The 22,460-nt window shown below is 41.7% G+C and overlaps 2 protein-coding genes across 3 annotated transcripts; both read left to right on the top strand.

Annotated features, from left to right (window-relative positions):
• The first annotated feature begins 161 nt into the window (after nucleotides 1–161).
• Nucleotides 162–3,417, top strand: LOC149067745 (uncharacterized). The gene is made up of 2 exons (XM_089252098.1): nucleotides 162–379; nucleotides 2,343–3,417. Exon 2 carries the CDS (start codon nucleotides 2,639–2,641, stop codon nucleotides 3,236–3,238), a length of 600 nt encoding a protein of 199 aa, XP_089108224.1. The 5' UTR covers nucleotides 162–379; nucleotides 2,343–2,638; the 3' UTR covers nucleotides 3,239–3,417.
• A 9,834-nt stretch (nucleotides 3,418–13,251) lies between these two features.
• On the top strand, nucleotides 13,252–21,740 carry LOC149067744 (uncharacterized). 2 transcript variants are annotated; one of them, XM_089252096.1, is made up of 3 exons: nucleotides 13,261–13,435; nucleotides 15,329–15,394; nucleotides 18,895–21,740. In XM_089252096.1, the coding sequence occupies exon 3, from the start codon at nucleotides 19,012–19,014 to the stop codon at nucleotides 20,236–20,238; it is 1,227 nt and encodes a 408-aa protein (XP_089108222.1). In that variant the 5' UTR covers nucleotides 13,261–13,435; nucleotides 15,329–15,394; nucleotides 18,895–19,011; the 3' UTR covers nucleotides 20,239–21,740. The 2 variants fall into 2 exon arrangements, with proteins under 2 accessions (XP_089108223.1, XP_089108222.1); XM_089252097.1 differs by lacking the exon at nucleotides 15,329–15,394 and having other exon boundaries at nucleotides 13,252–13,435.
• The last annotated feature ends 720 nt before the right edge of the window (nucleotides 21,741–22,460 follow it).

The raw sequence follows: 22,460 nt of genomic DNA, 5'->3' as shown, positions 1-22,460 counted from the left end.
AAATTTAAATCTTTGATCGAAACTTAAAGTAATGAAAATGATTTGATTTTATTAAAATATTTACCATCAAAATCATTTTTAATCAAGGCAAATAAAGAGCCTGAATAAAAATAATAATAATGATGATGATGTGAAAATTTTATCGAAGTTCAAACCGTCCTCACTCTCAACAAATAAACAAAGAGGAGATTATTTTAGCTTCTGAACTTATGGGATCCAGTGGGAAGTTTCCACAAGAAACCGTCGCAGAGACGAAATTCTCGAATTTGATTGGTTCTCCGGTTCTTCTGTGAAGTTCAAATTTTACACGTGGTTCTTCCGAAGTATCAGCTTCATCCAAGCTCTTCAATACTCTCCTCACCTAGTATTTCTCGATGAAGTAAGAGTCTGCAATATTTTTCGATATAATAGCTGGGTTAATTCTCTGAAATTCGGTAAAGCTTTTTGGTGCCAAGTTTTCGACTAATACCCAGGGAACAGCTTTGATATAAGGTGCAACTTGGCGATTTTTGGTGACATTTTTCGGCGCTAAATATGTCTGAGGACTCGACCAAAACCAAAGTCGCCAAAGCCGTTAGACATTACCGGTGCCGAAAACAAAAAAACCGCCAGCATATAATAGTATTAACCCAAGTATGAAAAATATCATGAAACACAAGAAAAATATAATAGTATAAAAGATAAATATAAGCTCTGGATTATGATAATATCTGGATTATAACTATGATCTAGATCATAGTTTTCCAACCTTTTTTGTCCCATCGCCCCCTTCTTCAGAAATCTTTCTCCCATCGCCCCGAATGCAATCTAACCCATAGAATCCTATGCTATACCTGTAGCTTCTACCCCCCCCCCCCCGGAACATTCCATCACCCACGTTGGGGGGAATCCCTGCTCTAGATGCTTGTGGGCCTTCCAGCAATCAAAATGACTAGTTGTGCTCTTCTCTATCCATGTCTCGATAAGCCCAACAAGCTTTTCCGCAGATCTGTCATGAACAGCTACCAAAAAACATCTCCTGATCTAATGTATATATGAATTGAATTGACATCATCGTGCCCCTCCCCGACTTTCAAGTCTATCTCCGCCTATGCTTTTCCTACTTTCTCGGTTTTGTCTTACTTTTTAGTTTTTGTCCCACTCTTTTTACCAAATCCTGAGTCTTTCTCCGCCTATGGCTTAGTTTGAGGTTTCAAGACGTAGTGAAGTGATTAGAAACTTCGACCTGGTTGAAAAAAAAGTAATTCTGTATTTACTACTTCATTGTCTTGGACAGTAACATTCATCATGCAGAATTATGGTGCACTTTTTGTGTCTCAGTGAAACAACAGTTTGCATTACAAATTCAAATACAACGCCACAACAGCAGGAAAAATACCGAACGAGGTGGCTGAAGAATGGCCAACGAGGCGTACTTACAAAGTAGTTGGATACATAGGCCTATACTACATTTGTAGCATTCAGTTGTCTTCGGTATTTTAGGGCATGCAGAAGCATAAACAATGTATACAATACTCAGCAAAGAACTAGAAATGAAAGTGCTTCAAAAATGTATCGAACAGTGAAATGTAAAAAAAAAGGATGGACAACGGAGTAGAACCATCTGGTTCACCTTGAGTTATTTACATTGGACTTTGTAATTTATATATTTTGCTGGCACTGTGCTTTCGAAAGTGGTCTCGAAAGAGCATCATTCTTAAAAAACGTGCATGTCTTTATAATTTTCTGTCTGCATTGAAGAGAGCTGACAGACTTTGTACTTTGGAAGAATCCAAAAAATATATATATATATATTGTGACGAGAGACAGAAAAGATATATCTGGTTGATAGTACACTGTTTTCGCCAAAAATTGTTTTTGTAACCAAGTCATTTCTGTCATTCCGCTTTGGCGTGAGTAAATCCTATAGGACAGTGGTTCTTAACCTCTTCCAGCCCGCGGCCTGATTTCATTCATTTTTGTGAGTCAAAGGTCCGGTCAAACATATGACCAACGGAAAATGAATGAGGAAAAACGAAATGGCTAATCACTCGCAGCTCGGTATGAATGATATCAGGGCCCGGCGGTTAAAAACACTGCTATAGAAAACTATGAAAAAAATAAACTTTGTTTTTTAAATATTTATATGTTTTAAATGCTATGATTATGTTGTCTGGGGGGGGGGGGGCGGTGGCTCCCCCGTCCTACTTTTCTGTCTTGCTTTTTACTACTTTTTATAATTTTTTTGAGTGGGAGCCCTGAAGTCCATATTTTGAGGAAAAAATTTTTTGCTGAATTTTTCAAGATTAATGTAATTTGCAGTAATCAAAATGGTCTCATGTAAAATCTTCTGTCGTTTTCAGGTACTTTATTCGCCGATGTACCATCCTATCCTTGGTTCTACATATCAAGCAATTCGGAGTGAAATAAAGTGAAGGTTGTGTTTTCAAATGCCAATGTGAGGGACGAGAAATGGGAATGATTTTTATAAGAATTTTGAATAATATTCATGGGGATAAGCGCCGTTTATTTTGGACAAGGAAATTTTACCGAACTGTAAGTACTCTGCTTCCCCAAACCACTTAAGTATCTGCATTGGACGCTGTTAAATTTTGTTGTTGTTTTTTTTTTAATTATTACGCGGCAGAGAATTGTAAAAATGAATAATTTACAGACTATTTCCGTCAAAACAAATTTTCAAAGCAATTGCTATGAGGATAAGTTTCAGAAAAGAGTTAAAAATGTTAAAATTTCCATGAAAATCCTACCAAAACTGAAAACGCTACCTGTGAAACTGTCGCCTATCTGGAAAGAAATTCCCATCAACGAAGAGACCCTGCCAGTCTATGGCAAAGACAGTTCCGTTTTAGGTAAACCATACATATGTGAACTCTGCCTCACTTCTCTCTCGAACGAGTCTAATTTCACTTTGTACAAGAGCGTGAAATGCTCTGGATTAAGTGGCACAACCCAAGACCCTTCCATGTGCAAGTTCTGTAAGAAACCGATAACTTATGAGCAGATGTCTTTGAATGCTACCAGAGTGACTACTTATAACTGTGAGATCTGCCAAAAGTCTTTCTGTAGGAATGAGAGGCTCAGAAGGCACAGGAGAGTTCACACCGGCGAGAAACCGTATGAGTGTGAAGTTTGCCACGAACTTTTCTCTCACGTCACAAAGTTAGCCAATCACAGGAAGAAACATGTTCTCACTAGTGGTGGAATATCGAAATTGATATTGAGCTCGCGAGATTCTTAAGATATTCTGCATTCGGTACTGAATAATATTTACACATGCATGTGCGTCTATTGTTCTGTGAATTGTTTATTTCATTCCGACTGTATTTCATTTTACGAATAATGAGTATATTGGTGAATTGTGAAGCCTGGTGGTGTCATTGTAAAAAAATTGTCTTAAAACTTGCTTCATGAAACTCATTCTTTGAATTTTTTTTCGTTTACTCTTGGTTTTGCCTGCATCATTAACTCTTTATCAATTAAATGCAGTAGCATCTAAATATTGAGCGATGATTATTCATTATTATCATTGACCGTTAAATCCCCATAAACAACCATTACTTTACCATGAATGTTGATAGCTTGAATTTTTTTTTTACACCAAGGAATTGAGTTACACACGTCTGTCTAGATTACAATGTTCTATATTTCACTGAGTGTGTGGGACTGCATACAATGCAGCCATGTATTGCATATCAATTACACCTGCTGTAATTTTATCACCAATGTTTCTTGGAAAAGCCGAAAGAACTTTCAAATGTTTAGTATTATAGTAAAACTCTCTTTGGATTATGAGTGTTTCACGAAACAGCAAAAATGTTTTAACAGATTTTGACTCGATAAACAATGAATTTCTTGCAATACAATTGTTTGTTTATCAGAATTCTATGCCAGTAATGAGTAACCAAAGCCACCTAGATAAGGACCAGTCTATAAAAGGCTTCGTGTATTGGCATTGTTTGTAGAGGGTCACATGATCAATATTGTCTGAAGGAGTTGGGGCCTAAGCATTCTGCAGAACTGGTTTCATTACTTCAATGAAAGACAAAATTAATAATATATATATTATACGACATATTCATATGCACCTTACTAGAAACCCTAAAATAGTTTTGGGTTCCTTGTTTGACTTGGACTCTCAGAGCCCATTTAACAAGTTGCCATTGACTATGTATACAACATTCATAGCACAAACCCTGTCTCACCCTCTTGTGTGTTGATGCAGACTGGGATATCATAGTAAAAACCTGCCGCTCTTTTGCATCATTGGGAAGTTTCTATGCACATTCTTTTAAATACCTATGAGGTCCAAAAAATTTGTTTTACTTTGACAAGAAAGGTTCAGGTTCATAATTATTACAAATAATCAAGAATGTTTTTTTTTTGTTTCGATTTTAACCCCTTTCATGCATAGGCTTTTGGCAACAAATTCTCATGTTCTATAGTTGACGTATCAGTGATAAAACTAGTTTGCATGTTAGAAATACAAGTTGGGGGGGGGGGTGCGTAAAGTAGTTTTCTTTCTCACCCTCTCATGTGCTCTCTCTCATATATATAAAGTGGAAAGATACGTTGTATGTGGGGGGGGGGGGGGATCAGTCAACAGGAGTATTAAAAGAATGGGGAGGACAACTTCCATCCATAGGGTTGCAATAACATTTCACGGTGATAAAAAGAGAACAAAACTGGATATCTTGAATGAATTTCTTCTGTGTTACGATGACATATATCGTCTGTGATCGTTGAAGGGGATTGAAGAAAACAGCTTTATCATCCTACATGAGTAGGATGACCATACATCCCGTATTTCCCGGGACAGTCTTGGTTTTTTTCTTTTTTCCGGCCGTTTCGATTTTTTTGCCAAAATGTCCCAGTTTTTTTTACACGACGTCTACTTGAAATTTTTATTCTCTATTGAAATAAAAGATGGAAATCATTTTTCAACTCATGAATTATATTATGATAATTACGACTGTTAATCGAAGAATGATTAATCATCTCACATATTTGCCGTGTTGAACGTTTTATTTCAAAGAATTCTTTTTGTTCACTGCCAATTGCAATAGTATAAGGGGACGTCGCGTTGAAGGTGCGTCTCTTTTCCGGGAGATGGCGGAATATTTCTAAACCCTTGATATTGGAGGGGTGTCCAATTAAAGCACGAAACTGCGGAACTTAAAGAAGAAGCCTTTATTTCGAAGCACACTCAAAACAGACAACCGTACAGAACGGAAGCCACATTCCAACTCACGTTCTCTTCTCTCGGAAGATAGATTTTCTCTTCTCACCTTCTTTAACAACGTATAAACAAACAAAACGCATTAGGTGCTGTAAGGCCACAGAGAGTTAGTAAAAATATCCATACTGGGAAAATAGATTCGTTACAATCTCCCCCTCTGGCTCCGACGACGTCTCGGCGAGGAGCCAGTAACAGCCATCTTTCCTTTGGGAGTAGTTCCGGACGGACACAGCGGGAAGTTTCGGGCAACCGCCGACACTCCCGTCTCAGGTCGAAGTTCAGTTTTCGAGTCACACCGGTTCTGGGGACGTCGACTAGGGTTCGGATGCACTTTTGAAGGACGCCACTCTCCTGGGGTCCGGGCAACCACGGCCGTGGTCTCAGCATCTCGTAATGGAGTCAACTCTCTTTGTAATCGGTACTGCTTTACGGGATTCAAGACGAGTTCTTGTTTCCTCCCGTTCAGGAAATCTTCAGCTTCCGGAGTAGATTCAACGTTTTCACTGATCTTATCCAAAACATCATTCCCATGTTGGGAGTCGTGGAGAGTCCGTGAACTCTTCTCCACTACAATGAAGTTCAACAGCTCACACTGCTCGGCTCCCTTACCAATTGGGCTGGATAGTTACGGGCAATATGACCACGATTTTCACACTGGTAACACACTATCTGATCCCAACATCTTCGAGCAACGTGTCCACGTCGACCGCAGTTATAGCAAGCATCCCTTCCTCGCAAGGTCGAGCGAGAATTTGAAACACGACATTTTTCGTAGCCTTCTCCAGGGCCACCTTTACAGCGGTATACCCTGTCATCACCACTCTTGTTGATCTGGTGCTTGAGGAAAGGTCTTCCTCCCCCTAACTTGGAACATCTATGAGATTCTTCTGAGAAGGAATAAAGTTCTCGTTGCTCGATGAAAGATATCGGGCCTCCCCCTGGCTTGAAGCATCGCTTGAACTCCGCCGGGGATGAATCAAGTTCTCGTTGCTGAGAAGTAAGGTGGGTACCTTTATCTTCACGAAGTCGACACGATTGTGACTCAGCAGGTAGTGCCAGGAGGGCACTGCTTTCAGATGGGCCTTCGACGAACGGATGTCGCTTCTCAGGAGCTTCAGAGAAGTACCACTTTCCTTGCTGAACATCCAGGACGATACCAGCATCACTGAGAAAGTCGGTACCGAGAAGGGTTCGGTTTTCTCTGGCCTGTGGTAGCACCATCATCTCGGTGGGAATCACTTTACCTTGGACGTTAATGTCCACAGTCGTAGTTAGGACTTCGGCTCTACGAGCATATCCATCGGCTAGTCTCATAACGATAGTCTTGCGGGAAAAGGGCAAACCATGTTCTTGTAGGAGATGATATAGCTTCTCCCCTGCCACCGAATGTGTGGCACCCGTGTCAGCACACACTGCTCCGCGCCTGTTACAAATCATCACTTCGATAGCATTTTTTTTGACGTCTCTCAGTTGAGAAACTGTAAAAGTCCAACTCGTCGACACTAACTTCTGGGGTGTTCGTGGCAGGATTGCACGTTCGACATCGGGACTTGACGACACCAGGTTCTCCGCACCCGTAACATCTTAGGATATGACTGCTACTGTCATCTTTCGATTCCGTATTAGGATGGGATGATAAACTGTATAACTCCAAAGCGTTGACACTGGGTCCTGGTCTATCCGTTGGAGGATTACACGTTCGGCATCGGGACTTGGTAACACCAGGTTCCCCGCAACCATAACATCTTAAGACAGGATGACGTCCTGCATCTTCCGATTCCGGATTCGCACGTTGATTAGAATGAAAGTCTCTTTGTCGCACTGGGGACCTAAGGGGTTCATGTTGCTTTGACTGCAACTTCTTCCTCTCACATTGGATCTCGCTCTTTTTGTTTCGAAGGTTATCATAAGCATCCAGCTTCTCCACGATCTCTTCAGGGGTAGCCCACTCGCTCCAAACATCCAGAAAATGTTCTTTAACTTCAGGTGGGATCCTCTTCTTCATCTGATCCGAAATCATCAAATCTTTCAGCTCGTCAAAGTTTCCAATGTTCAGTTCGGACAGCCAGCCTTCAAAGTAACTTTGGATCTCAAAGTGATAGTCCTTCCAGGTACTTTCAGGTGCTTTTCTGTGAGTAGAGAAGAGCTGCCGGAACCTTTCCGCACTCAGCTTGAAACGACGTAAGAGAACCTCCCGGATGTGGTCGTAATCATGGGCCTTATCTTCAGGTTCTCGAGCAATGAGCTTAGCAACTTCATTCGGCAAAACTCCCAGCAGATACGCAACCCAGTTCACCTTCTCCACTTTCAAGAATTTTAGCTGTCTTTCAAACAACTTTAGGAATAGCGACATATCATCTTCATTCGGATTGAAATTCGGGATCAACCTCTTCACATCGAACTTGGGCTGATGGATGAGAGCGACGGATGGCTCTTCTGCCGGTTGTGAGAGTCGTTGAAACTCAAGCTGCAACCGCATCTTTTCAAGTTCAAACGAACGTTCTCGTTCCTTTTCTTCGGCGATCCTAGATTGTTCCTCAGCTATTCTAGATCGTTCTTTTTCTTCGTCGATTCTAGCTCTTTCCTCAACTATTCTAGCTCGTTCTTCTTCTCCCTCTCTTTCTCCGATAATAGTAGCCAGCAGGGCTTTCACGAATTCTTCCTCATAACCGGAGGACTTTGTTATTATATGCTTGAGATCTACTACACGCGAATCATTCGGAACTTCCTCTCCTAATTCTAGAGCGAGTAGGATCAAATCACGTTTCTTACCTTTGGCCAAGTACGCCATTTCGATTTTAGGAGCTATCAGGAACCTCACAGTTGAGATCGAATGTCCGTTTCGTACTGCCTTGAGTTCGAGCCACGACGTTGGGCGCCAGTTTTATAAGGGGACGTCGCGTTGAAGGTGCGTCTCTTTTCCGGGAGATGGCGGAATATTTCTAAACCCTTGATATTGGAGGGGTGTCCAATTAAAGCACGAAACTGCGGAACTTAAAGAAGAAGCCTTTATTTCGAAGCACACTCAAAACAGACAACCGTACAGAACGGAAGCCACATTCCAACTCACGTTCTCTTCTCTCGGAAGATAGATTTTCTCTTCTCACCTTCTTTAACAACGTATAAACAAACAAAACGCATTAGGTGCTGTAAGGCCACAGAGAGTTAGTAAAAATATCCATACTGGGAAAATAGATTCGTTACAATAGTACTTCATTTTCCGCCATTGTTGGTTCCCCCGTGATTAAAACTTTGCGTGCTTTTGGCAGCATTTTTGGAGATAATTGGTTCCCGTGTTTCTTTTGGGGAAATATAGTCATCTATAACCCCTTTACGATTAGGGATGTCCGAATGTAATATTTCATCCAAATGCGTAGAATAAATTCATTCCAGCTGACTGTTTCCCCTCCACGCATATACAATGTATCGTTCTCATAACTAATCTTTCTATTACTTACTGTACGTGGGGCGAGTGAGAAAGAGACGTGTAGGTGAGGGCAAAAAAGCAAGGTCCTGTTCAAGGTAAATTCATTTCTCTTATCTAATTATCTACTGTCTCCACTGTTCCTCCCCACCCTTATTGCTTTTTATCCTTTCTTTTAATCTTTTTTGACGTTCGAACAAGGCTACCGTATATATCGCCTACACGTCTAATACATTCAAATCTATCACCAACAGCTTGTACGCGGAGGGGTTAATTTTAAAGGCCTCCGCTCACGAAGATACTAAATTCTGGCGACTGATAGTAGACTCCGTATCCAGAAAATAGAACATGTATATTGCGACGATCTCTGATCCTAGATTGTACGTCTCCTGGGGGTGACGTCATCCTCCTTACGTCAACGGACATGTTTTTCGGCTACGCCGCTGCACTAGTATGCAGAGGGAAATTCTTCCTACTATGCAAATTGGCCTGGACGGCGCTTGGAGTGCTTTAACTTGTCTAAGAAGGCATAGTTCCAGCATTTGTGAATTCGCTGAGCGTGAGTGCTGCTGGCAGGGGCGTAGCCAGAAATTTCGTTCGGGGGGGACCACTTTCATTTCGGGGGGGGGGGACCAAAGTGACAGAACAATGGATTTGGCCATCTTTTTCCCTTTTTTCGGTCATTTTCTCACATTTCGGGGGGGGGACCAGACCCCCCAAGTCCCCCCCCCCCCCTGGCTACGCCCTTGGCTGCTGGTATGTTAGGAGTTCTCCATCCCTAGAAGCGATCTGCCAAGTCATTGACGAGATCTCTGAAAAAACATGGTTAGAACTCTCTCTTCTTTGAGGACCACCTCCACCAGAAGTTACCTATGCTGAGTTGTCAGATAGACTCATTATATCGATCTACTTCGTTAGACTAATCTACCGTTCCTGAACACCCTTGCCTCGTCATCAGGTGGACTAACCAAATCAGCGGGAGCCTACGCATCCATCGCCGCCGACTGGACCCTACGAGCTGCTTCAGTCGACTGTAACAAGATCATTAACATATTTGCTGCAAAAAAAAACTCGCAATGTGACTTTTTGGGTACAACCAAAATCATTTGTTTCTATTACTTTCTGTCACGTTACAGTTTATATTTTTTGTGTTTTTTATTTACTGTTAATAATTTTGTGTGTGTTGTTTTGCTCCGATTATTCCATTTAACTTATTTCAATTGTAAGTATTAAGTATCATGGTGCAATGTTTTGTACATTAAAAAAAAAATTAATTCATAATATAAATGATGACTTTTACTCCAAAAGATAATGGGAAAAGAAGCACTTTATTACAAAACTATTTTTCAAATTGAGGGGACAGCAAAATTCAGTTTCACTTCCCCCCCACACACACGCGCGCCCGAGAAAGCCGTAGTTCCGGCCTGCAGCGGTGGCAGTGTCGTCTTAACGCATAGGCCTACCCGGACACGGCCCTCAAGAGAAGAAGGGAGCCTTACAAAAATAACTGGTTGAAATTCTCGAGAGTTTGCCAGGTAGGGCCTCAGAAAAATCAGTTGGCCCGGGCCGCCCCCCCCCCCCCGATGCTCTTAAGACGGCCCTGAGTGATGGTCGGCTGAAGTTGGTTTTCTGAGGTTTTTCAACTTTGAAGTGGAATGCTAGCCTGTCTTTCCGCAGACCTACAATACGATACTTACATTAGGGCCGAAACTAAAGGGAGGCAGCAAATTTTTTAGTTAGGAACAAAAAAACTGTGATAAAATTAGCGAATTTCAAAGTTGTAGGGGCGGCGAACATCCTAGTTACGGCCCAGTTGGAAAGAATAATGAATGAGCAATTTAGTAGTGAATGAGTAATTTAGTGAGCACAGTAGTAGTGAATGAGCAATTTGGTGAGCAAGTGAACACAGAAATAGTGAATGGGCAAGTTAGTTAACACAAAAGTAGTGAATGAGAAAGTTAGTTAACACAAAAGTAGTGAATGAGAAAGTTAGCGAGCACAGAAGTGTGAATGAACAAGTTAGTGAGCATAGAACTATTGAATGAGCAAATTAGTGAGCATAGAACTATTGAATGAGCAATTTGATGAGCACGGAAGTAGTGAGCACAGTAGTAGTGAATGAGCAATTTGGTGAGCATGTGAGCACAGTAGTAGTGAATGAGCAATTTGGTGAGCAAGTGAACACGGAAGCAGTGAATGAGCTAGCTTCTGGTGAACACGGAAGTAGTAAATGAGCACGTTGGTGAGCAAGTGAACACAGAAATAGTGAATGAGCAAGTCAGTGAACACAAAAGTAGTAAATGAGCACGTTGGTGACCAAGTGAACACAGCAATAGTGAATGAGCAAATCAGTGAACACAAAAGTAGTAAATGAGCACGTTGGTGACCAAGTGAACACAGCAATAGTGAATGAGCACGTTGGTGACCAAGTGAACACAGCAATAGTGAATGAGCAAGTCAGTGAACACAAAAGTAGTGAATGAGTAAGTTAGTGAGCATAGAACTATTGAATGATCGATTTGGTGAACAAGTGAGCACGGAATTAGTGAATGAGTAAGTTAGTGAGCACAGAAGTAGTGAATGAGCAAGTTAGTGAGCATAGAACTATTGAATGATCGATTTGGTGAACAAGTGAGCACGGAATTAGTGAATGAGCAAGTTAGTGAGCAGAGAAGTAGTGAATGAGCAATTTGGTGTGCAAGTGAACACAGAAGTAGTTAATGAGCAAGTTAGTGAGCGCAGAAGTATCGAATGAGCAAGTTAGTAAGCACATAACTAGTGAATGGGCAATTAGTAAGCACAGAACTAGTGAATAAAAAATTTGCTGAGCAAGTGAGCACAAAAGTGGTGAATTAACTTGCTCATTCGCTGGTTCTGTACTCACTATAGTGAATGCAAGTTAGTAGCTCACTATATAGTGAGCACAGAACTATCGAATGAGTAAGTTAGTGAGCACAGAAGTAGTGAATGAGCAAATTAGTGAGCATAGAAATATTTAATGAGCAATTTGGTGAGCACAAAACTATTGAATGAGCAATTTGGTGATCACGGAAGTCGTGAATGAGCAGTTTGGTGAGCAAGTGAACACAGATGTAGTGAATGATCAAGCTGGTGAGCACAGAAGTAGTGAGTGAGCACGTTGGTGACCAAGTGAACACAGAACTATTGAATGATCGATTTGGTGAGCAAGTGAGCACAGAACTATTGAAATAGCAATTCTGTGAGCACGGAAGTAGTGAATGAGCAGTAAATGAGCAAGTTAGTGAGCATAGGAGTTAGAAATAAACAAAAACATAAATTCGACTCGAAATATGGAAATCTCGAAATCCAGGGAGGCAGGGCCGTCCCCTGAGAGTATCATGTGCCCCCGGGCCAAGTGGTTTTTCGGAGGCCCTACCTGGTAAATCCTAGAAAATTTCAACCGGATCTCATTTTTGTGAGGCCCCTCTTCTCCTGAGGTACCCGGGTGGGCCCATGCGTTAAGACGGCACTGCAGGGAGGTCGTCCGATTTGTCAAAAATGTCCTCGCAATTTAACCGAAACATGACGGTAATCAGACTGACGAGTTGGATTCTTCACTGCGCCTGATGAGTGTGAATCAAAAGGCTAGCAGAGGCAACATCTTTTTCATCTGAGACGAGGCGGGAGCAGGGCCGTCTTAAGAGTATCATGGACCCCCGGGCCAAGTGGTTTTTCGGAGGCCCTATCTGGTAAATCCTAGAAAATTTCAACTGGATTTCATTTTTATGAGGCCCCTCTTCTCTTGAGGCGGCCGGGCCCCGGTGGGCCCATGCGTTAAGACGGCACTGGGCGGGAGCCGTGACGGACGTGTGTGTGTGACACAGAAGTATAGTCCTCCGACCACGAGATGAATTTTCGCTGCGTCATGTCACGTCGGATGATTTTATTCAATTTTTTTTTTTGGTAAAACGATTGCACATCGAGAAAAGTTCATCAGTGACTGAGCTTTCACGATTGCATGTCCTTCTGGGATAAAATGGAATCGTTTGACGTGACATGACGTTCCGTAGCCAAATCTCATCTCGTGGTAGAAGAACTATATATTGTAGTATATGGATTTGGCATCAGTTACGCTGTCGTCTGCATGCTCCGGTTTAAAGAGAAGGGAAAGAAAACAACAAAAATATATGAAGGGAAAATCAGTGAAACGCGTGGCGCACGACGCATTTGACTCCTCCAGAAGCAGTCAGCCAATAACGCCCGACGTAAAGCGCTGTCGTGAGCCGCGTTGCGCTCTGTAGGAAAACAGTCATACTGATTTTCTTATTGGTGGGTGGACGGATCGTGCGGCACAGGAAACCTGCTCCTAGGAAAACCCGGCTTCATACTGCTTGGTGGACGGCGTGTCGCGATGGGTGATTCACGTTGCACGCGGCATAGAAAACCTCCTAGGATTCCCACGTTTTTCTATAGAGATATAAGGCCATACGGTTCAAAAAGTGGCGTCATTTGTACTCTCTCTCTCACATCTGAACCACGATCAAAATCGTAAAGTCATCCGGAAATCTCGCATCTTTTACGACGATATTGGTTCGTGCGGTTTTTGTTCCAACGTTGTTAACTTCTGAGTATTGCTAGGTATGTTGACGTTAGGAGGGGAAAGTATCGCAAACTTTCGATCCCGATGACGTTAAATAGTGACCTCCGTTGGTCAGAATCACTCTTATTATTCTAGTCTAGAGCGAACATAAGTGAAGTATAGAGCAACACTTCTCCCCCCCCCCGTTTCATCTTTCTCGAGGTATCATTTCAAGGTATTTTATTTCATCAATTCAATCTCAATAAATAAAATTTATTTTATAAAATGTCTTTTCGAGTATTTATAACACAAAGCCGCTGGTGTCGTGTTATCAAATACAAGTTCTAAGACCATGTCCTCCCTAAAACCACACTTTTAATTTGCTCTTCTTTGTGAATTTATAGCGTAAAAAAAAACAAAAAATTATGGGAATCGTCTTTGGTCCCACTAGGGCTGGAGCTTTGACAGCCCCACCCTTGTGGGGACCATGTCCAAGTGATAGCCTGGGGTTCCTAGTTGAGGCTCAATTACATTGAGGAGAGTTTACTAGCTGTTTTCCGCGAGTAAAGTAGCTGGCAAGGGAACCGGTTTCAACTGCAGCACAACAAATTTCGATTACACAGGACTATGTATAGTAAAATCGCTCACTAGTTGAGCGAGCTACTTGTTTTATTTCCCTTTTTGCGTATCTTTTGCTGAGAGGTAAAAAAGTAGCCACACCCATATTCCACCCGAGACAACAAAAACACCTGTGAGTAGTAAAAAAAAAAAGTAGCCTACCCTTCAACTTTCCTTGCACAAGCAGAACGAGCGGTGAGTTTGCGTGATAAATTGTAATAACACAGAATGACTCTTCGGTATCGGCAAGTAGCTAGTAAACTCACCCAATGTAATTGAGCCTCTGTGGGGTTGAAGTTACTGCCCTCTCAAATAATCATGATGCAAACTCTCATTCCCACGAGGGCTTGGGTGGGCTCATGTATCATAGCCCTATCTATATGAGAAAATGACTCGTAATTTATGTAATTAAATTGGTAGCTAAAGTACAACATTAATTTTATTTTTGTTCATCTCCAAGTAAATTTGCATAATTTACCGCAACTAGATTAATTAACACAACCGCAACTAGGTGAGGGCAGGGCCATCTAAGGAAATCGTGGGCACTCAGGTAAAGTGATTTTTCTGAGGGCCCCTACCTGCTTAGAAATGCCTGCTCACAATTTACATGCTTACTGTTGAAAGTTATGAACAGAACTCACACATTTTATAAGCTTCACTCAAGGGCCTCCCGGGGCATGATGGACCTGGGTTGGCAGGGATCTTGTTCCCTGGACACTGGAAGGATGCCCAGTTCACTCTTTTTGGTAGTTAAAAATTACTGGGGGAAAGGTAGGGGGCTGAAGACTAGGTACTGGTCTTGAATGACAGAGTTAATTTTTTAATTTATAGTAGCAACTCTTAAAGTGGACTGCTACTAAACCAGACATGCACCTCATCCATATTCCTCTAAACGGAACTTAACAGAAAGGGAACTACAACTTTAATATTTTACAAGTTGACCACAGAGGCGTATTTACAGGAGGGGCTATGGTCCAGGTCGGTAAATTTTAGCAATTGGTGGTCAATCCCATTGGTAGCAAAGCCGTAAATCTGCCACTGTGTTACCAGGCAGTGCAGTCAGGGCTGCAACTAGTTGCTTGGTTTCCCTTGTAATGTTGAAGAGGCTAAACACTGAAATTTGCACCCACTCTGGTCAGGTGCCCGGGGTACCAGACCTGCCAGCTCATACCTAGTTGCAGCCCTGAGTGCAGTGGGCATTCATATAGTTGCTCCTTTGCTAAGAAAAGAAAAATAATGGTATCACCAATAATGGTAAATTATGCCGTAGCTGCCAAGTCTCCCGGATTTCTACTCTATCTCCAGGAATCCCAAAACAATTCTGACGTTGCCCAATTTTTGGCCATGATTTTAGAAAAAAAATCCCCAATTTTAAGGAAAAATTATTCCCAAAGAATTTACTTGGAAGAAAGACATGCTTTCATTTTTAATCCTCCGAAATGACATCACAAGCGTAATGTAAATTGTCACACCATTGCATCAAATAGCAAAGAAAGTATTTCATTTTCAGAAGGGGAGAAAAGACAAAGTTTGCCAAACAGCCAGCGTCAGTTCGACCTTGTGACATTCAAAATTGGTGAAATGACTTGTATTTGCTTTGACACTGTGTCCTGTTGAGTCTGTATGTCCCTGTTTGGAGCCGATGACATTTTTTTTTTTTTTTTGGCGTGATTTGATTGCAAAATAGTAAAGACGGGTAATTTAACTTACTGGTTGGCGCCTTAGCGCTCTTGGGTGATGTTTTAGTACAATGTCATGTTTTTACACAAGGGGAAAATCCCTTCATTAATAAAAATTCCCCACATTATTTTCCTAAAAATCCCTTTTATATTAATTTTTATACAGAATTTGGATCTGCGTAAAAACCTCTGTAATTCTAATTCTCCAAAGTTAGCATATGCTAAGTCATGCTTTTTCTCATCCACCTTGGGAATTTTGCCTGTTGTGGCCTTGTATTTGTATTTTGCGGGAGGGACGGGGTACACATTTTGAATGGTACAGGGAGCCAGACTGCCAAAATCTACATTAGCTCGCAGCTGGGAACACCTATCTCGAGAATTAATCGGCATGTTCGAAAGATACCGACAGTAATAATAGCACTCGTTCTTGACAATGCTGTGGTGGCGTAACATTATAAGGTTTAATTCTAAATTGATTGCATGAGAGATTGTTCTTCCTTTAGGCCCCAGGGATGTTCTATCCTCTCTCCGATATTCTTCTGACTAACGGGACAGAATGGGGCCAGAGGTTGGATAGCCGAACATGCCTGAAGGAAAAATGATCTCCCACGTAATTAATTTAGAATTAAACCTGATAATGTTACAGCAGTTGAGTGGTCAGTGATGGACTCTCATCACTAGGTCCTGGGTCAAAACCCCACTGGGGCCACAGTTAGTGCAGAAGTTGGTTTTCTGTCATTCCCAACTTCAAGGCGAGAATGCGAGCTGGTCACCCCATTAAAAAGTCTAGCCACAGACAGCAACAATCCTACAAATGGTGCAAATATTCAATCATTGCACTTCACTTCTGAAATATAGATGGCAGCATAGAAAAATCAGACACAACACTGGGTATGCGCTCAGACTGTTAGGTGAAACCCACTCTGTAGTAAATTGCCTATGGCGATAGACCTGAGTTTTGCTTGGTTTCAAAGAAAGAAGGAAAGAAAGATCTTGACAAAAACCAAAAAAGAATTTTGGTGGCAGCAAAAATTTCATGGATGCCCAGCATTTCATCCCCCCCACAACAAAGTCGGTCCAAAATAATGTATTGGACCTGATATCACGTACACCCTTTTCATGCTAGCAGACACTTTGACGTAACTTCTAGTAATTTTGTGCTGTCTTCAGACTTCAATCCAGTCACTATACACTGAAAAAATTAGGCGGCAATTTTCCAGTCGCGAGGAATTTGTCATGCAAATAACGGGGCAGTCATTATTTGAAATGAACACCTAATTGCAGTAAAAATTATCTTTTCTCCCCACTCGTCCCTGCCAAACTGAAAATTAAAAAAAGATCACAAATACAGTTTGAATATTTTTTGGACCAACCCTCGAAAACGCTGCAGAAACGGAAGGAAAAAAAAGATTTTTCCCTCACTTTGCTTGCGACCATCTGTACATGCATTTATGAAGGCATCTAAATGAAAATGCATTGCAAAAATATCATACTTGATCCAATATGCACTCAGTGGCCAAAAAATTAGGAACCTCACCTTTCACTCAAACTTCAACTCGTGCCAGGGGTGACTGTGTGCTGCAACAGAAGAGCTGCAAATGCTACAAATTGTAGTGCAATACAACTCAGGATCATCGCAAAGCATATATCCATATGCTCTACAGGACGGATCTTAAAACGAATCGGTTTTAATAGCCAGCGACCGACAAGAGTCCCTTTGATTTCGCTGCAAAACCAAAGAAAGCATCTCCGAAGAAAGCATCTTTTGGGGGCTAGAGAATGCCGAAATTGTGACACTTGATGAACGGAAGAAGGTTGTCTAATCTGATGATTCAAGTTTTTTCCCCATGGCGTTGATGGCAGGATCCATGTGTGGCACAAGTGGCACGAAGCCATGGATACGGCACGTGACATGAGAACTATTCAAGCTGGTGGCGGCCGAATCACTATCTGGGGAGCATTTTTCTGGTATACTCTTGGTCCCTCATTTCCTTTGGGAAAATCTGCCACTGCCAGCGCTTACCTTCACGTCGTTGCTGAGCACGTGCTGATGACCTTTCCAACAGGATGATGCACCCTCCCACGGGGCTGGAATTATCTCAGATTGGTTAGAAGAGGGACACGATTCAGAGTTTCAATCACTTTGATGCCCCCCCTCTCCGTCACCCAATCTCAACCCAATTGAGTATTTGTGGGACAAGGTTGAATGTCTGTTAAAAGCTCTGAAACACCACCTTCTCTAATCTGAGGGAATTAACAGCTGCCATTTCATGAGCATGGGGTAATATTCCTCCTCAATGGTCTTAGCAACGTGCAGAGTCCATTCCTAGAAGAATATCTGCTGCCATCAAAGCCAGAGAAGGTCGAGTAGCAGGGTGTTCCTCAGGGTGTTCTGTGCAACAGTTTTTGAGAAAACCTGCAAATTAACTGGAAAAGTGACCTTTTTTTGGCATTTGTGCGAGAGAATCACTTTTTTTTTTGTGTTGAAAGTGGTCTAAGAGTGACCAAAAAGTAGCCAAAGAGCAACCATTTAGTATCAAAAATGGCGAATGTACATGATGTACATTGGTACTGTGATATACTGTGATGAAAGAGTGACCATTTAGTGTCAAAAGTTGCCAAAGATTGATGAAAGTAACCATTTAGTGTCAAAACTGGTCAGATGGTGACCATTTTGTGATGAAAAAATGTCCTTTATATGTCAAAAGGGGGAACTCGATAAGTGAGCATTGTTTGATTTCAGCCGTTTTTTGGGACCAATGTGGTGATTTGGTGTCAAAAGTTACCCATAAGGGCTATATTGTTATGGCCTAAAAACGAAAATCTTGTGACAAATGTCATTTAAAAGTGACCATTTTGTGACATAAACGTGGGCTCGCGGACAGGCAAGCGGTCAATGTATTACATGTCGCGTCCTCCCCAATTTGTTCCTGTAGAACCAAACGAATGGCATAGGAATAGAATCGTATCACACAATGTATAAATTTTTGTGTTAATGAAAAAAATTAAATGCAAGCGAATTTTTGATAGAACAGGCTTAAAGCCTGGAATTGCTGAAGAGAAGTACAAAAACATCTATAGCAACTCCGCACAATCTTTCCCCCCTTCGTTAATATGTAAACAAAGAAAACGAGGCTGCCGCTTTTCAGGAACTTTCTGCCAGGAAAGAAAATATACAGAAAATAATCTTTTATCGTTAGAGCTGATGATGATGGAGCGAAACGAGTGTCTAGTTAGAGGGTGTCATTTTTGGCTACTTTCTGAAGGGTTGTAATGCACGCGCAACCCCTTTAATAACTATATTTGCCATGTGTTTTGCGTTTCCTAATGCTATGAAAATTAGATTCTTGTTTGCAAAATGTTCGTTTATTTATTCTCTGTTATTAATTCATTGCAGTATGAAGGGAGGAGATCGGTGTTCATCAAAGGAGCAAGGTGACTCTATCTGCCGCTTCTTTAGGCAATCAAAATCTGTCACATCAAGCAGCCTGGTTCTTCAGGATTGATTAGAGGCATGAAAACGAGGAAAGAAACCATGGCATCTTCGAGCAATTTTTCTTCGATGACGTCGTGGCTGTCGAGCAACTCTGACGAGGACCCTCTACCGGACGTTTCTTTCCTGACTGATTGCTCCGTGCTCGACTTCATCAAAACTAAACTTGAACCCGATGAAGAGATAAAACCACAACAGAGCTCAACGTGCAAATCGCCTTTTATAGTGAAAATCGAAGTTAGTTCCCCGGAACAGTCTTCTAGTAATTCGGATTTATATTCAGATGAAATAACTATCGAGAATGTTCCTGATGATTGCATCGACGATCAATTACTTTTGGATGATGAGGAAAAGCCAAATGTGGACAGCTCTGGAGTGGCGTTGAGTATAGGCAAGTCAGCGATCCAAGAGAAGGTTCCAAAGAAATTGTGTGAAATCAAGTGTGAACCTCACTCCGACACTGAGGACGCAAAGCAGCAAAATAATCATTCATATTGTACCAAAGAGTTGCTTGACGAGAAATTCGTCCCCGCTGAAATCAAAAAGGAACCCTCTCCTACTTCCTTCAAATGTGAGATCTGTCATAAAACTTACTCGAAACTATCCTATTTAGTGTGCCACATTAGAATCCATTCTAGGCCGAAGCCATTCAAGTGCGATATCTGCAACCGGAAGTTCCCTTGGTTGTCTCGCATGATCAACCACAAAAAGAAGATCCATTCTGGTGAGAAGCCTTACAAATGCGGAATCTGCAATCAGTCATTCAACGATAAGTATAACATGACCAGGCACGAGAGCAACCATTCCAAGAGGTTGCAGTGCGACCTGTGCGACGAGTCTTTCTCGCTCAAGAGTGACTGGCTAGAACACAAGAGGAACAACCACGTAGAACATTGTACCTGCGAACTTTGTGGCCGAGTGTTCTCCAAGAAAAACAATTTGACGTATCACAAAAAGGTGATGCACGATTTGAGCGACATCAATAAGTGTAAATTTTGTGATGAAACTTTCCAAGACAGATTCTGCCTATACGAGCACAATAGGATGAGGCATGTGAACGACGGAAAGTTCAGGTGTCAAATCTGCAAGCGCGGGTTTCCTGACTTGTGGAGCTTAAACAAACACAGAGCAGCGAGGCACACGGTCGGCTTCGCCTACGGTTGTGATTTGTGTGATATGACATTCTACGAGCAAGGTCACTTGATGAATCACAAGCGATACCACTTGTCGAGAAATCTGTCGGAATGATTTATTTTTGCATGACATTAAAAATCATCATGCGAATTGAGAATCTGCGATACTCTAGGAATTCCCCCCCACCATGTCCTGGGTTCATTCGTTCCTGAAATTCGTTACATGACACAAATCTTGTATCACAGATTATGTTTATTATGATTCCCATCAATTCCTTCAACATCACCGAAAAATTAGCTTTATACAGTGAACAGTTGTCTGCTTGAACACCCAAAGTTTTTATGCACGAAAGCTACTCAGTTGTCACAAGTTTTTCTAGCACGTCTCATACTCGTTAATTGTATATGTACTGGATCGAGTTGGAGTGTTTCCAGCAATTATTGTCCTCTCTTGGATCACTTGTCAAAATTCTCTTCTCTGCAAGAAAATTGTCCCGCACTATAAATGTTGGATCTGTTATGCCTAGTCCGTTGGAAATTATCGCAGCAGCTGCACTCTTGTGTGGCAGTGAAATTTTGGAAATTAACTTACCTAGCTAACATTCGTTATGAAGCTGAGGGATGGATGCCAAGGAAACAGTGAAAACGCTCTATCATTAATGATCCATTTGAGTGATAAGGAATGAATGGTTACAGGTGTACGATTAACAGTGTTTCAACTAGGTTTATCCTTGAATATCTTTTTTTCCAGTAACAGCCAATCATTGGGTCAAATTGGCATGGTTTAGACCACTGTTTCTCAACCTCCAAGTCGCAGCCAGGTGTTGGGCCATGGGTGATTCACCGTTTCATTTTCCCCAATTACTTCTTATAGGGTTGAGTGTATGACCAGGCAGGACCGCAGCTAGATTCTTCTTCAGCCAGAGAAGTATCACTCATTTTGGTAACCCCCTTGTAATGTAGAAGAATCAGTTAAAGCAGTGATCCTTAAATTATGGGTCCCAACCAAAACTTTGGTCGCAGGGGCTTCAGCGGTAGGTCATTCGAATCTACTTAAAGTCAGAGATGAAATGAGTCATACAAATCCACTTACTGTCTTGTTATAAATGCACCTATTTCTTCACTTGTTTCAATAATCTTGTGAAAAACTAACAGTTTCATTGATTTCGAAGCTGATATTGTTGCTGATTTTGGGTTGCAGCTGAAAAAGTCAAGAACCCCTGAGTTGAAGGGTGAATTCGGTGCCCCCTCGGGTCCAGGGGGCACCAGACCCATCTGCTTCAGCCTAGTTGCAGCCTAATAAAACCGGGCCGCGAGCTTCTAAAGGTTGAGAACCAGTAGTTTGATCACTTGATGACAGCACCTTGTTATTCTTATTTGTGATTAAAGCTACAACCTTTTTTTTCCCACAGTCAAAACTAATCCCAAGGCTTGGCTGTCCCGATAACCGCCGATCAGTGACTAATTTCCTGACATGAATGACTTTTTCCTTCCTCTTGAGGGAAAAAAACGTGTGTCGGATGTTTCTAATAATAGTAATATAATTCGGCACATTATACAGCTCCATCTCTTGGAAATCAGCATAAATTTTGGAAAATAAAATATTTAGGAATGTTTTTCTTTTCTTTTGCTGCGCTTTGTTCATTTCAATTTTCCTAAATATTGCCAACATTGATGTCGAAAATGGAGCTTTATGGAAAAAGACGTGTATAGATAGACAGCTTTTTTTCAACCTCATATATCAAGGAAACATACTCGAAACCAGGCCCTCTTGCAAACCTGGGAATCATGCTGTTATTCTTATCTCTGTTGCGTTACACGGAACCCTACCTTCGTTATTTCAATGCAAGACGCTGAAGTAGAGGCGTTAGTAGCCTCTCTTAACTTCAGGGAAAAAGCTGTTTATCTCATTTCTACCATCCCACCTGGGGGCCATTTGCTGAAATTAAGAGAGGCTACTGATGCCTCTACTTCATTGCCTCGTTCCACAGTGCGTGAAATAAGGAAGGCAGGGTCATATCTCCAGTGGTGTAGATGGTGTTAGTGGTGGTAATGATGTTAATGAGATGGGTTGGAAAAGAAGGCGCTGTCTCTCGGCGAAAATGAGCTTGAGGTGACCACCGATAGAAAAAAACAGCACGTTCATTTCCAACCCATCTCATTAATGGCAGTAAATTGCAATATATAGCAATATGGCCAAAGTTGTTGAAGTTTATGGTAGCATGCTTGCCCGGTTCGCAAGAGGGCTTTGGTTCGAGTCCCAGAAGAGACCAAATGACTTATCTTTCCGGGCTCACCTCGGCATATAATATCCAGGAAAGTATCTGTTTCCCAGTG

Source organism: Pholcus phalangioides, unplaced genomic scaffold (assembly GCF_987345545.1).
Source record: "Pholcus phalangioides strain wild (caught in Gottingen) unplaced genomic scaffold, Ppha-v1.0 ptg000028l_1, whole genome shotgun sequence".
Classification (NCBI taxonomy): domain Eukaryota; kingdom Metazoa; phylum Arthropoda; class Arachnida; order Araneae; family Pholcidae; genus Pholcus; species Pholcus phalangioides.
The sequence above is the reverse complement of the archived record's forward strand: the minus strand, read 5'-3'. Positions and strand labels throughout refer to the sequence as shown.

Bases quoted from the DNA above. Each gene is read 5' to 3' on its own strand.
- LOC149067745 (XM_089252098.1), top strand. From the start codon at position 2,639: ATGAATAATTTACAGACTATTTCCGTCAAAACAAATTTTCAAAGCAAT.
- LOC149067744 (XM_089252097.1), top strand. From the start codon at position 19,012: ATGAAAACGAGGAAAGAAACCATGGCATCTTCGAGCAATTTTTCTTCG.